This window comes from Drosophila erecta, unplaced genomic scaffold, assembly GCF_003286155.1.
Source record: "Drosophila erecta strain 14021-0224.00,06,07 unplaced genomic scaffold, DereRS2 tig00000021-arrow-pilon, whole genome shotgun sequence".
NCBI classification, from domain to species: Eukaryota; Metazoa; Arthropoda; class Insecta; order Diptera; family Drosophilidae; genus Drosophila; species Drosophila erecta.
The window spans coordinates 11,363,542-11,377,615 of record NW_020825198.1 but is presented as its reverse complement, the minus strand read 5'-3'; the positions used below and the strand labels follow the sequence as shown (position 1 = coordinate 11,377,615).

At 44.9% G+C, this 14,074-nt stretch overlaps 5 protein-coding genes across 8 annotated transcripts; 3 read left to right on the top strand and 2 right to left on the bottom strand.

Moving 5' to 3' along the window:
• The first annotated feature begins 3 nt into the window (after positions 1-3).
• On the top strand, positions 4-1,299 carry LOC6543851 (ubiquitin fusion degradation protein 1 homolog). Its single transcript, XM_001972316.3, has 2 exons — positions 4-337; positions 401-1,299. Exons 1-2 carry the CDS (start codon positions 211-213, stop codon positions 1,216-1,218), a joined length of 945 nt encoding a protein of 314 aa, XP_001972352.1. The 5' UTR covers positions 4-210; the 3' UTR covers positions 1,219-1,299.
• Positions 1,218-2,469, bottom strand: LOC6543850 (39S ribosomal protein L2, mitochondrial). 2 transcript variants are annotated; one of them, XM_026977754.1, is made up of 3 exons: positions 2,405-2,469; positions 1,878-2,351; positions 1,218-1,700 (listed from the first exon to the last, which is right to left on the bottom strand). In XM_026977754.1, exons 2-3 carry the CDS (start codon positions 2,347-2,349, stop codon positions 1,282-1,284), a joined length of 891 nt encoding a protein of 296 aa, XP_026833555.1. In that variant the 5' UTR covers positions 2,350-2,351; positions 2,405-2,469; the 3' UTR covers positions 1,218-1,281. The 2 variants fall into 2 exon arrangements, with proteins under 2 accessions (XP_026833555.1, XP_001972351.1); XM_001972315.3 differs by having other exon boundaries at positions 1,878-2,454.
• A 36-nt stretch (positions 2,470-2,505) lies between these two features.
• Positions 2,506-9,188, top strand: LOC6543849 (probable serine/threonine-protein kinase tsuA). 3 transcript variants are annotated; one of them, XM_026977753.1, is made up of 9 exons: positions 2,506-2,679; positions 5,318-6,075; positions 6,308-6,798; positions 6,952-7,049; positions 7,120-7,337; positions 7,416-7,600; positions 7,666-7,761; positions 7,900-7,996; positions 8,059-9,188. In XM_026977753.1, the coding sequence occupies exons 2-9, from the start codon at positions 5,369-5,371 to the stop codon at positions 8,378-8,380; spliced, it is 2,214 nt and encodes a 737-aa protein (XP_026833554.1). In that variant the 5' UTR covers positions 2,506-2,679; positions 5,318-5,368; the 3' UTR covers positions 8,381-9,188. The 3 variants fall into 3 exon arrangements, with proteins under 3 accessions (XP_026833554.1, XP_001972350.3, XP_026833553.1); XM_001972314.3 differs by having other exon boundaries at positions 7,117-7,337; XM_026977752.1 differs by lacking the exon at positions 2,506-2,679 and adding an exon at positions 4,634-4,871 and having other exon boundaries at positions 7,117-7,337.
• A 734-nt stretch (positions 9,189-9,922) lies between these two features.
• LOC6543848 (superoxide dismutase [Cu-Zn]) lies at positions 9,923-11,398 on the top strand. The gene is made up of 2 exons (XM_001972313.3): positions 9,923-10,109; positions 10,818-11,398. Exons 1-2 carry the CDS (start codon positions 10,044-10,046, stop codon positions 11,211-11,213), a joined length of 462 nt encoding a protein of 153 aa, XP_001972349.1. The 5' UTR covers positions 9,923-10,043; the 3' UTR covers positions 11,214-11,398.
• Positions 11,399-11,619: 221 nt separating this feature from the next.
• Positions 11,620-14,052, bottom strand: LOC6543872 (transmembrane protein 161B). The gene is made up of 7 exons (XM_001972312.3): positions 13,881-14,052; positions 13,319-13,690; positions 12,912-13,207; positions 12,593-12,850; positions 12,362-12,536; positions 12,034-12,297; positions 11,620-11,979 (listed from the first exon to the last, which is right to left on the bottom strand). Exons 1-7 carry the CDS (start codon positions 13,881-13,883, stop codon positions 11,860-11,862), a joined length of 1,488 nt encoding a protein of 495 aa, XP_001972348.1. The 5' UTR covers positions 13,884-14,052; the 3' UTR covers positions 11,620-11,859.
• Positions 14,053-14,074: the final 22 nt, after the last annotated feature.

The following is a 14,074-nucleotide window of genomic DNA, read 5'->3' as shown; positions in this document are numbered from 1 at the left end:
GCCGCAACTTAGCCCGTACAGCTATCATAGTGCTACCACTTGAGTGGCGAAAATATTTCGGCTACACACTGCTCTGGTCACACTGCGCCTGCCGTGACAAACAAAATAAAAAAACAAAAGGAAAAATTCTAGCCTCCCACAAGAAAATAAAGGGGAAATTGAGGCAGTGCAACTCGAGCAAGATCCATTGGGATAGGGGTCACACATATAATGTTCCACTTCAACGGCTTCAACATAATGTTCCCGGAGGGGCCCAGCTTCCAAGCCTCCTACAAGTGCTTCTCCGTATCCATGTTGCCAGGAAACGAGCGATCCGACGTGGAAAAGGGCGGAAAAAGTGAGTTACGAGTGTAAGACGGCCAGAAATCATGTGAACACGCCCTTCCCATTCCATCCGCAGTTATCATGCCTCCCTCGGCGCTGGACAGGCTCACCCGCCTGAATGTCGAGTATCCGATGCTGTTCAAGCTCACAAACGGCAAGAAATCACGATCCTCACACGCCGGTGTATTGGAGTTTGTAGCCGACGAGGGCAAATGCTATCTACCCTACTGGATGATGGACAATCTGCTGCTGGGCGAGGGCGACATACTCAAAATCGAGAGTGTCTCGCTGCCAGTGGCCACCTTCTCAAAGTTTCAACCGCACAGCACTGACTTCCTGGACATCACCAATCCCAAGGCGGTGCTGGAAAACGCCCTGCGCAACTTTGCCTGCCTCACGAAGGGCGATGTCATAGCCATTAAGTACAACAAGAAGGTCTACGAACTGTGTGTGCTCGAGACAAAGCCCGGAAATGCAGTCAGTATCATTGAGTGCGACATGAATGTGGAGTTTGAGGCCCCAGTTGGCTACAAGGATCACTCCGAAACGCAGGCCTCGGGCTCGGGGCAGCAGGGTGCTGCAGGAACTGCAGGCGGCGAAGTTTCCGGAGCCACTAACGCCATACTCGAAGAGGTCGTAGAGACCTTCAAAGGTTCCGGCGTACGTCTAGATGGCAAGAAGAAGAAGGAAAGCCAGTTGGAAACGCCGGTCGTGAAGAAGGTGCTAGCACGCGGAGTACCGGACTATGATTTCCAGTTTGGAGTCATCCGCTTCGACCGCAACATTCGGCCCATCAGCGATAGGGGCAAGGAAGACGGTGCAGCTGGCAATGCGGACGGTTCCGACGCGGAGAGCTTCCATGGCACTGGATTCTCCATGAAAACGCGCAAATAACTCTAGCTATAGTACTAGGTCTAGTTATATATTGTGTGACACATAGAAATTAAAGCAGGAACCTCACAGGGGCAGCGTCAACATGATGGCCTCCTCCTTGGGTGGGGCCGGTGGCGATATTGTGGTCATGGGCGGCAGTCGGCGTATCTTGCGTCCATGCTTGCCTTCCTTGCGCTTCCACAGACCGGAGCGGGGCCGATTGCCCATCTCCCGCATCCGCTGGGCACTGCCCACGTGCTCCTTGTTGTGTTCCGGGTTAGACAGGCGACCCACTGTCGCCATACAGGTGCGCTGGAAGGCAAACTCACGCTTCGAGGGCAGCTGCACCACCACCTTGTCGTCGAACTTGCGCAGAATGGTGCCGAAAGTGCCGGCGCCATGGATCAGGTGGCACATCTGACCGGGATTCTTCTCCAGGCAGTGGATGCGGGTGCCCACGGGCAGAGCGCCCAGTGGATAGGCATCGCCTTCGTTGGGACGCACTTCGGGAATATACAAAATAATGAATATTTTTAATATTTTAGTGTTACAGTGTATTTCAGAGCCGGCACAGTTCCTAGCTTCCGTCATCAATTTCAGACTGTAAAACATCTCTGTACTCAGAGGATTACTTAGGAAGCGTCTTAGTACTGGCCATGAATGTCTGTAAGCAAGTTTACCCGGAATCCTAGGAATCAAGCGCGAGGTCTTGAGGATATCGCCAGCCTTCATGTTCTCGGTGGCCAGGATATACTTCAGCTCGTCGCCAACGGCCACCAGGGCCACTTTGGCGGTGCGACAGCCATCGCGGAGCACCTCGAGCACCAGTTCCTCCTGGGTACTCTCCATGGGACCATCCCGCACCCATTTCACCCAGCGATACTGCTGCTTGATGCCACCGCCAATGCCCTTGGCCACCAAACGACCCGAGACAGGATCCCGACCAGCCAAATGGGTGATCTTCAGCGGCTCCACGGTGTACTCCTCCGGAAAGTGCACGGTTCGTCGGAATTGCTGGCCGGCACCTGGTTTTGGTTTCTCCACCACTTTGGTTTTGCTGCGGAACTGTTGAAGAGCCACGACTGCTGGAGCCGTGCGAAGCGGCGCTTGAAGGGTCACCGTTGTGCCCAGCAAACGAGTAAGACTTTGCATTTCTATAGATTTATTTGAAAAATTATATAGAAATAAAAAATATGCAAACTGTTACAAAATCGAAATGCGGCTGAAAACAGCTGGTACGCGGCGTTGCCAGACCAGGAACTGGCCATGCCTGATTTCGGGCGCCAGCGTTGCCAGCGCTCTGCTCAAACTGATCTCTTCTTCTTCTCCTTCACCGCGCTGAAGCAATAAGAATCGAGAAAACCGCATTAAAATCGCTGAAAAAGTGCACAAATCGGCTTTAAATTATTGCCCAATTACTAGTGTTACGTTCATATCGAGAGATTTCATAAATTGCAACAGCCAACGGTTTTTTCCAACAAGGTACGCAAAATAATAAAAATAAACAAGGCGAACAGAAAAATAATATACACACACAAACACGCAGCGAAAAACGTGTTGTGTGCAAAAAAAAAAGACTGAAAAAAAAACAACAAAAACAGTTCGAGTTTGATAACCAACGGCGAAAATATAAACAGCGAAAGAGAGAGCGAGAATTAGTAGTAATAAAAATCAATAGCAGAGTGAGCGGAAAATCAGCTTAACCAGCTAAATGGCATATAAATAAATATTAGGTTTTTATTTTGGAACACGCTCATGCAACACACATACACACGCATACACACACTTAAACGGGGTAAAGGTATGGGTGGCCTCAAGTGTGTGTACATATTTTGATGTTAGGTGGGAAAAAAGCGGGCGGCAAGTTTACGCAATCGCCGAGCGAAAAGCAAAGAGCAGCAGCTATACGTCGTGAAAAGTGTGCTTTTTGTGTGTTTACAAAGAGACAAACAAGACATCCGTCGTTTGTATGTACGTGCCTATGTATGTATGCGCAGGTGGAGTCGGTTGCTAGCTGAAAAATCAACGAGCGGCATTTTTTACGCATTTCCAATACGCCATATACATATATACGTGCGTCGTTTGCGTGTGTGTGCGTCTGTGTGTATTTTGGTGTTTTTATTTATTTATTGTGCTTCTCTTTCGTCGTTTGCCGTTACGAATGACCCAGCACACAGACACACGCGTATATGTATGTACGTACTCGCTAAATCTATATGTAGCTGTGTGTGCGTGTGTTTACTTATATGACCGTATGTATGGGCGTTTGTTTGCCTTTTGTTATTCTCGTTAATTTTATTTTGGTTTCGTTTTGCATGTTTATGCATGCAAGCTCGATCGATTGATGGGCAGCCATGTGGGGCCTGCCAGTGCGAGAGTTCTCAATCCGTTCATGTGTACTTGTGTGTGTTGCGAGTTCCAGTGTGTGTGTGTGTGTGTGTGTTGGTGCCAAGTGGAGCCAAACAAGTCGGAGAGTGGAACAGTGTTGCCAACGTTCGTTAGTAACCGCATTAAAAAAGAAGTCGCCTTTTTTGCCCCCTCCGCCCCTTCGCCAGAGAAAACTTAAGATACAGATCGTTCTGCAAAAAGTTTCGGTTGCCATGGAAGTTCACGTCCCCCTGTGTGCCCTTATTTTCTCCCAAAACCATTAAAGTATGATGCATTTGCGGCGAATTCCAAAGCTTGCCATTTGTTGCACAGGTGCATTGTTTCGGAAGTTTAGTAGTAGTGGTTGGCAATCAGCCTGTTGTGTTTACATTCTTTCGAAATGTCTTCTTTACGAAATCATAGCATTTCTGAGTTAAAGTCCCTTCAATATATGTTTGTTTTATAAATTAAGTTAGTTGTTAACCCAGAAAACGTGATCTAAAGTAAACGCTGCGTCATAAAGGTAACCAAAGATAACAATATAAACAAAATATGAATCTGAAATGAAACATGTTACAAATTGAATACCATTACAAAAACATTTATGTTAGAAAACTGCTCAGTATTTAACTTACTTGAGCACATTGTTTTTGAGCGCTTTTCCTGTATGTGTCACATGGACACAACTTTTTAATGCAGCTCTTTTCCGCTTTGAATGATTTATTCGCTATTTGTGGCTTGAAATCGCCTGTTGGCAACACTGGCCGCAAGCTCAGTTTGGATTTGTTGAGAGGAGAGGAGTTACCGATATGAGTGTGGAGTTGGAGAGCGGAGATTTTCCATTCCCGGGAAAGCAAAAAGAGCGCAAGCGCGAGCCCGCTATTTATCAGTAAATAGTGTGTGTGTATGTGTGTTTACTCACGTAGTTTCCGCGGCGAGTAGTAGTAGTTGTGTTATTATTATTATTATTTTTGTTGTTTCTTCAATCGGCGCTTGTTTTTGTTGCGGACCGAGGTATGTACATATACATATACGTATATACAGCGGTGGGAAGGTGTGATTGTGTATATGCGGCTGCGGTAGCAAAACAGAGTAAAGCAAAAACCGAAACAGCAACGGTTTGGCTGTGTGTGTGTGTGTGTGTATATTTGGAAAATAATTTGTGGCTGACGAAAAGAAGAAACCTTGGGGCCAAAACGAAAAGAGAGCGAAAAGCGCGTGAAAAGCTATGAAAAAACGAGGAAAAAATTAATACACAATAAGTGTAGGAATAAAACAAATCAGTTCTCAATGAGCAAAGTTAATTGGTAAAAAACTTAAATTACAAAACCATGCAAACGCTTGCATTTAAAGAAAACAAATAAGTGTATGTATAGATACCCAAACAATTAATGTGTTAATGTCGGGTTGTACAATTTGCAGAAGGTGTATATATTTAGAAAAAGAGTGGGTCATCCTGGATAAAAATGTAATAAATAAATGATTTTCTTTTCGATTCAAAAACTACACTACATTCACACTGTGAGCTCAGTTCGCGTAATAAACTAATATAAGCGGTCGGATTTGAATCACATTTTTATGTAATTTATGTAATGCCGATATCAACGTGAAAAAGCGTGAAAACCGAAATGGTACCAATTCATTAAGAGTTATTATTTACCATTTAGTTCTCAGGAATTTTGCACGATTTTATTGTTTAAGCGACTGTTCGAAACAAACGTTTTAACGACCATTCATTTCGATCCCTTTGCAGGCCAACAACAACAATAAGCGAGCATAGGACAAGTTAGGGATTTTCCTTTCAATGGCCGCCACTACCACAACAACAACCACAACACTAGCAACAACCACCGGCAATAGCAACACTACAAACAACAACAACAACAGCATCGCCAGCAGCAACAACAACATTGTTACCGTACACGCCGTACTGAACAACCCACCCACCAATACAGCAGGCGGTGGTGTAGCCGACGCCGCCACCGTTGCCATTGCCAAGGACATGTTGCAGCTGCATCATGGCGCAGCAGCAGCAGCAACAGCGGCGCTGAATAACAACAATAACAACACAAACAGCAACAACAACAACAATAGCAGCAACAGCAGCGCCGATCAGCTGACCGGCAACAGCAACAATTCAGCAAACCACCCACCTGCCACCAGTAGCACCACCAACTCCTCCTCCACCACCAATTCCTCCGCCAACGCCAGCACCCCCTCCGGCAATGCCGCATCGACATTAACATCATCTCCCCCGCCATATGGAGAGCTACGCTTCAACGAGGAGGTACTGCCCATCACGGACGCCGTGACAGTAATCGGACGCAACTCCTCCACATCGCTGGTTCATTTCAACGTGGCCGAGAACAACCTGGTGTCGCGCAAACACTTTCAGGTGCTCTACGACGTGGAGCTGCGAGCCTTCTTTGTTCAGTGCCTCAGCAAGAATGGCATCTTCGTGGACGATTTCCTGCAGCGGCGCAACGTGGATCCGCTTCGTCTGCCGCAGCGGTAGGTATACATATGTACATGAGTAGCACGTGAATCGCGATGCGATATGAACACAATAACATTTTTGAAATAACAAAGTTGATATAAAAAAAAAAATTGAAAATACTTTTTTATGACTAAAAAAAATCAGAAATTTGTAAACTTTGTATTTCTATGGGAAATCATTCTAGCCAGTCCTAATATCATTTCATGCTCATTTATCTCTAAACCCATTTCCCCCATTCTTTTGCAGCTGCTACTTCCGCTTCCCGAGCACGGAGATTCGCATCGAGTTCGAGAGTTATGTGCCCGCCCCTTCATCGGATGCAATTGCCGGTCATTCGCCATCGCTGGTCGTGGGTGGTGGTGGAGGTGGAGTAACTGGTGGTGGGGCACACGTTATTATTACACCGCCACCGAGGGACGAGCTTCACCAGCAGCAATTGCATCACCACCAGCAACAGCACCAGCAACAGCATCCGCACCACCCGCCAGCGCACCTCCTACCGCTGCAGCAGCAACAGCAGCAGCAACCAGCGCACCACCCGCTCCCGCACACACCACACCACCCGCTCCACCACACAGCCCTGCACCAGCAGCAACAGCGTAGTGGCAACATCGTTGTGGCGCCTCCAGCTGGAGCAGCTGCGCACCTAATTGCCGGCGATGGAACCGGCATATATTCACCGCTCAAGATATCCATACCCAAGAAGGAGCAGAAGAGTCCCTACCTGTCACCAACTGGCAAGTGGAATTTCATCCTATATATATATACCATTTGAACCGCACTACATTCAGTCGTTCTAATTAGTTTTTTCAACACTTTATGAGTAGACTTTTGAAATTGAAGATGTGATAAACCCGAATTCTAATAAAATTGTGTAATTGTGTTCGCAGGTACAATAAGCGCTGCCAACAGTTGTCCGGCTAGTCCACGTCAGGGTTTCATTCAGAATCAGCCCAATAATTACAACAACTACGGCAACAACAACACAGTAAGTGAAGCTTTTAAAATCTTAAACCTCATGGGCAGGCATACTAACGAAAAATTAACATTTTCAGCAGGATCTGTTCCAGACTCCCTCCACAGCCAGCTACAATCACAACGAGAAGCCGCCGTATAGCTACGCCCAGCTGATCGTTCAGGCCATATCTGCCGCTCCGGACAAGCAGCTAACGCTCTCGGGCATTTATTCGTTTATAGTCAAGCACTACCCCTACTATCGCAAGGAGACGAACAAGGGCTGGCAGAATTCCATACGTCATAATCTCAGTTTGAATAGGTAATGATGACTGATTACTAAATGCCGAAATAGTTTCAATTACACAATCAAATTCAACATTCCGCCCTGTCCCTGCAGGTATTTTATCAAGGTGGCCCGCTCTCAGGATGAGCCCGGTAAGGGTTCCTTCTGGCGAATTGACCCGGACAGCGGTGCCAAGCTGATCGACCATAGCTACAAGAAGCGTCGTCAGCGAAGCAGCCAGGGCTTCCGCCCTCCGTACGGGATGCCCCGCTCGGCGCCCGTCTCGCCCAGTCACATGGGTAAGTGACGATCGTCCGTCAGAGGCATTGTACCATACAATAACTCTTCTTTTCATTTCTTACAGATAATTCGCGCGAGAGCTCACCGCTCCAAGATATTGTGTTGCAATCAGCACCTGGATCACCGGGAATGTCGCTGGAACAGCGCGCTGCTGATGCCGGTTTGTTTTGCTTAATTTGAATCCGTTTAATTCAATTCAAATCTCGAGTGGTTGTACGCCATTCACTCGTTTAAGGAATAGAACTTTGAAAATGTCTTCTGAGTCAATCAGATTGTAATCTTTGTGATTATCTTGCAGAAATTATCTACAACTCTCAAAATGCACACCAGCAACAGCAGCACCAACAGCAACAACAGCAGCAGCAGACACTAGCAAACAATTCCAATCAGTACAGGTAAGCACAACAAAAAACTTGTTTATTAAATGCATTTGTTAACCATTTATTCGGATTCTTAGTAGTGGCAATCCGTACTACGTAACCAATCAAAGCACTGGAGTGTCCGCACCACAGACGCATGCTGAGGGAAGCGCAGCGAGCGGAGGCGGAGGGGTTGGAGCTCTGATTGCGCTAAAGAGGAACCATGTGATGGGCGGCGGGGCATCGCATACACTGCATCAGCAGCAGTCCGTGGCACAGCAGCAGCATTCAGAGATTATCTACGAGGAGTTGCCGACCGACTACAGTGGTCACATTGAGGCCAGCGAGGAAGAGTGCGTCACCACTGCCACCGATGCCACCGTGGCCAAGCGACCCAAGTATGTGTCCGAAGTGCTCTGATGCGTGCGGATCCAGAAGCACCGGCAGAACAAGGGCAAATAGTGAGCCCCATGGGTGGAAAACGATTAGAAAGCAAAACAAAAAGTATCTCCATCTTGTATATTGAATTTGCCAATCCAAAACCTACCTACCTATACCCAAAAACAAATCAAATTAAATAGTGAACCCCCAACCACACACCTTAAGAAACATGAACGCACGCGAAGCAAAGCAACACGAAAGCAAATTGTATAAATTGATATGGAACATTTTACAAATAGCAACTGTGAGATTGTGTTTGAAATGTTGGCCAAGCAACCGTTCAACGGCGGCGACTGCAAGCACACTTTTTGAAATTCGAAACCCGATTCGAAGTTACGACTTAATCCCTTAGATCTGACGAATTCAATATGCTCGATGACGCTACTCTCTAAGTAATATAATAAAATTTAAATTTAAAGCGAGGTAAAGCAGCAAACAAAGCAAAATTATCTAGATATATGCGATTGATTATTGTAATGATTGATGATTATGATGTTTAAGATGTTATAGCTATGTGACCGAATTGTGCGAGAAGCGTGAAAAAATTGGGGAAAATCAAGTAACATGCAACCAACCACACAAGTAACAAACAAACAAACAGGCGAATGAATAATATTACCTATCTACATACCTTTACCTATATCGATTTAAATATAATATATATATATATGTGTATATATATATGTATATCTATATTAATATATATACAAATTATTAAAATACAAACAAAAACAAAAATGATGAAAATAAATAAGTAATATCTACAAATTTACGGATACAATAACAATATATAAAGATTGAAATGATAGCACATTATTTCTAATTAATGAAGAAAATCCCATTTAAGTGTTTGGACAAATTGTGTATTAAAAAAAAAACAAAAATCAAATGCACACTTTCTTGTTTCAATTTGTTTACGAACGCATTGTTAAGTGATTTATTTATTCAACAAAACAAGTCAACAAGTGAACGCATTTCTGGTGACTACATTTTTACAAATATCTATTTTGTGCATCAAATTGAACTGATCAATATTAGTATAGTTTATAATACTCAACTAGTTGCTAAAGTACCCGTTGGCCTGTTTTAATCCTTTACCAAGGCATCTGGATTTGGATTAGCATTGTCCGAATTGCTATGACTGGTTTTGGCCTGGTTTTATTTGGGGATTCCCGGATATACATTTTCTTTATACTCAACTGAGCAAATCAAATAGATCCCGCCGCTGCATTGGAGTGCATGGAAAGCTTTTAAACGAACCAGTGGTTCGTTGAACTGAAATTGTTGAGCTACAAAAATTGAACCACGTTTGGGCAGTAACTACAAATTTTGCGTTTTCCAATTTTGTAATTTATAGCTTTAGGAAGCGCTACGTAAACTAATATTTAGGGTCTTTTTAAAGTACGGAAAATATGTGCCAGTAACACACGTGCCTAAAATATTCTGAAAATAAAAAAATTCCTAAAGATAATACCAGCAATAAAAAAGATAAACCCAGTGTGAGACTTTAGCATATCCTGAATACTAAAAGTTTCGCTGAGGTTTTTGAGCTGCTCTGCGTTGGTCACACCGTAGAAGATACCTGGAAAGTTCTCAAGTTTTTTCGATTTGATAAGTAATTAAATTGATTAATCCATTCGAAATGGTGGTTAAAGCTGTCTGCGTAATTAATGGCGATGCCAAGGGTACGGTTTTCTTCGAACAGGAGGTGAGAATCCAAGATCATTTACAGTTCTCCTCAACAAAGTATACGAAACACAAGTTCTAAAGGTCAAAGTGCCGGCATCACCCGCTGCGCCCTCTTCCACTTCAAAATGCTGCTTAAAATTCTGTCTGTGGAGCATTTCAATTAAGTCCGATTTGAGTTTACGCCTAGTCACTCAGCAAGTGCACATTTATATTTATATAAGCCCCAGAAAAATGCGCATATGTGTGCGCTCGGATACCTACAGCAAAGGTCACGAAAATAGTACTGGGCATATTCATATGTAAAGGGGTTAAAACTTAGAGGTCTTTCAGTGTTAGTTCATAAAGTTTCGTGAAATATCAGCAAATGCGGTTATAAGAATAATCATTATAATGATTATAATCTTGATGATTACAGGTTATGTTTTATTGCGGAGGAAATAATTATTATATGTGTATGTTTTTATTCTATAGAGATAACAATATGTTTATTTTGTTGCCTATAAATTTACGTTTAAATTGTATCTATTTACGAATGTATTTTTTAGACAAATTTGCCATTTCTATGATAACCTATTATCTTATAAAGTTGTCCTCGCTGGGATTCATAATCAGTGCTTCTGTTCGTTCGGACATGTTACTATAAAACAAAACATCTGCCTTATCAGTATTCGAGCATTATCTTGAGCGTTGGTCTAATTGTAACCCATTCCCTTCATTCCGCCCGCAGAGCAGCGAGACGCCCGTGAAGGTCTCTGGGGAGGTGTGCGGCCTGGCCAAGGGTCTGCACGGATTCCACGTGCACGAGTTCGGAGACAACACCAACGGCTGCATGTCGTCCGGACCGCACTTCAATCCGCATGGCAAGGAGCACGGCGCTCCCGTCGACGAGAACCGTCACCTGGGCGATTTGGGCAACATTGAGGCCACCGGCGACTGCCCCACCAAGGTCAGCATCACCGACTCCAAGATCACGCTCTTCGGCGCCGATAGCATCATCGGACGCACCGTTGTTGTGCACGCCGATGCCGATGATCTCGGCAAGGGTGGCCACGAGCTGAGCAAGTCAACAGGCAACGCTGGTGCCCGCATCGGCTGCGGCGTTATTGGCATTGCCAAGGTCTAAGCGATAATCTATTCCGAAGTCGGCCACTGTGCTGATCTACTCTATTTAGCACTACCTTCTGGAGATATGCAAACGATACACTTCTACATATAAATACATAGCCTGTGGTCTGTTAGTTGATACGCAACCTTGCAACCTTTAAGGTTCAATAAATTGGTGTTTTGAAATTACCCCATAACCAAAATCCAATGTGTTTGTGTTTTAAAGTGTTGCTATCATTATTTGTTTTAGAATAGTTGGCTGTTTACGAATGAATATAGCATTTGTGGTCCAACGAATTGGCAAGTAAAATCGTATGAAATCAATTACGTATTAAATAATATCAGTGCTGAGCCCATCGAAAAGTTCTTAATATATTGGAAAACTAAAAATCACGATGAGGCACTCATTCGTTTGATAACATATCTCTGTTTTAGATTATTTATTTATTTTTGTAATTACTTTGGTTACTCTCAGGGCAGCCTGGTTAAAAGTCTATAACACGCTTTATAAACAATGAGAAAGGTAGTATTATTTACAAAACATATTGTAAATCACGATACTCTCCACATGAGTAGAAATTAATATCAATTTCGTGTGCGGTACAAATTCACTACAAAAGAACAGAGTCATACTACTACGGGGATAGGTGTATAATTAAATGTATCTAGGTCTTGTTGAAATATGATTGGTAGACAATGCCCAGCGAGGAAGTGGCGAACAGGGTAAAGTAGCTCCACCAGGTGGCAAAGCCCAGGAAACCCTTGTACACCTCCGTGGAGAAAACCTGAAAGCATCTATGATTAAAACTGGCCTTGTCGTGCAAAGCAAAGGGTCTTACATTTTTCAGGCTGCTAAATGAAGCCTGCAGCGATTGCGCCGACTCAAGAATATTAAAGTCACCATCTCCTTGGGAAACGGCACCACCAGCTCCTTCCGTTTCGCTAGCCGCACACTCGTGCTGTAGAACAACACTCTCCCGGAAGATACCAGCCCAGCTAAAGCCGCCCAAACTTTTGTACATAAGTGTGAGATATAGGCATAGGATCAGTGGGGCAGCAAATTGCAGGGTCACAACACATAGATAGTAGAAAATAGACGAGATCTGTAAAAGGGAAAAATCGTTTAGGTTACTACGTGAAGGATGGTATACAAGATTGCTGCCACACCTTCTGCTTGAACTCTACATTGGTAATCCGACCGGCCTCTTTGCGCAGATCCATGATCTTGTCGTGGGCCAGATTCAGGTACGATTGCAGATATATGGGCATCAAGGCGAAGCGGACCACTACCACAAAGATTACTAGCAGCAGGCGGAGTGTCTCAAAAACATGTGGCTTCAGTCTGCAAATATAATTGTAATTACCTTAAGTTAAAACTTATGTAGTTTCACTACTCACAGTGGCTGTTGCATTCCTTGGAAGACGCGCACGGTCAGGTAATCGCGGCTAATAGGCCGAATCCACAGGATGACCAGAATAAAGGGCAGCACGAAGCTGAGATTTAGGAGCACTTGCAGCAACCGGTTGCCACGACAGTACTTTAGTGAGTCCCAGTGCATCTTGGCCATCCGCAAGCCGGGGAAGGTGAACAGCGAACCGAGCAAGCCGCAACCCATGGCCAAAAAGAACTTGACCACGATCTTCGAGGCGGGACCACTGAAAAATAAAAATACAGTGTGTAAATAAATTGTAATACTCGGAGTTGAGGCGAACCCACGATGATGGCAGGCCCTGCTCGGTGAGGAACTTGGACGCGCTGGCATTAAAGCTCGCATAGGCATCCTCCAGTCCCGTCTCCAGAATGCGCTCGTCAACGATCAGCACGACCATGGCCACCAGCAGGTAAACCAAACAGGCAACAATCACCATCGACCTCTCTCCGATGGACTCCTCGCTCTGGAAGTAGAGCACCGTGAGCGAGGACAGCAGCTTTAGGGCAAAGAAGATGACCAGCAGGCACCACACCATGCTCAGGTTGATCTCGTGGCGCAGCGGGTAGTAGAAGTGGAACAGCTGTGGACGAGAAACCACAATTAGAAAGGAGTCATATTATTGTATCATCTATGCATATAACTATAACCGCTGTAGTAAGAATCTTGGGCGAACAACAGCAACTTTACCCACCTCGGAAACCACGTAGACGATCCCCGTGTAGACGCTGAAGTCCAGCAGCCACTGGTATTCGGTGAAGTATCGCAGGTGGACTACATCCCGCTCCAACACTGGTGACGTTAGCAGATCCACCTCAATACTGCGCGGTATGTGGAACTGTGCAGCCGCTGCTCCTGATCCATTTGCCTGCTTATTTCGACCGCCTTTGGGCGGCTTTTCCTTGGGCACTCCGCCACGGGATCGCAGCTCATCGTCCGTTGGATGCAGGTATCGATACAGCCCGGTGCGGCACAGGATCCACTTGGCGAACGAGTAGTGTGGACTCAACTTCTGGATAACGCTGACCATCACCAAGGTGATGACCAATTGGGCGCCCAGCACAGCCTGCAATGGATTGGGGAGACACACCATTAGAAGACCATTGGGAGCACATGTCGTAGCTATTTTTGGGTCACTGTGCTCCGGTCTATTTTTGGTCCATTATTACGACGGACTCCTCATTTTTCCGGGCAAGCCGGTTGGCCAGTTGTACTCAATTAAAAGTCCACTTTTCAGTCATGTCCACTCATCTTACCATTGCTTTCTATTGCCCTGGATCAGAGAAATTGTCTGAAGTTACAGCTTGTGCTAATTCCAGCGTTAATTAATTCATCATTGTTAATTAGAAACGGAAATCTCAAACAATTTTCGTCAAAAATTTTCTTTTGTGCGGGCAGTGTGACCGTTTTCGCCTTCTGAAAAACCACTAAATCAAATATGACACGGTTT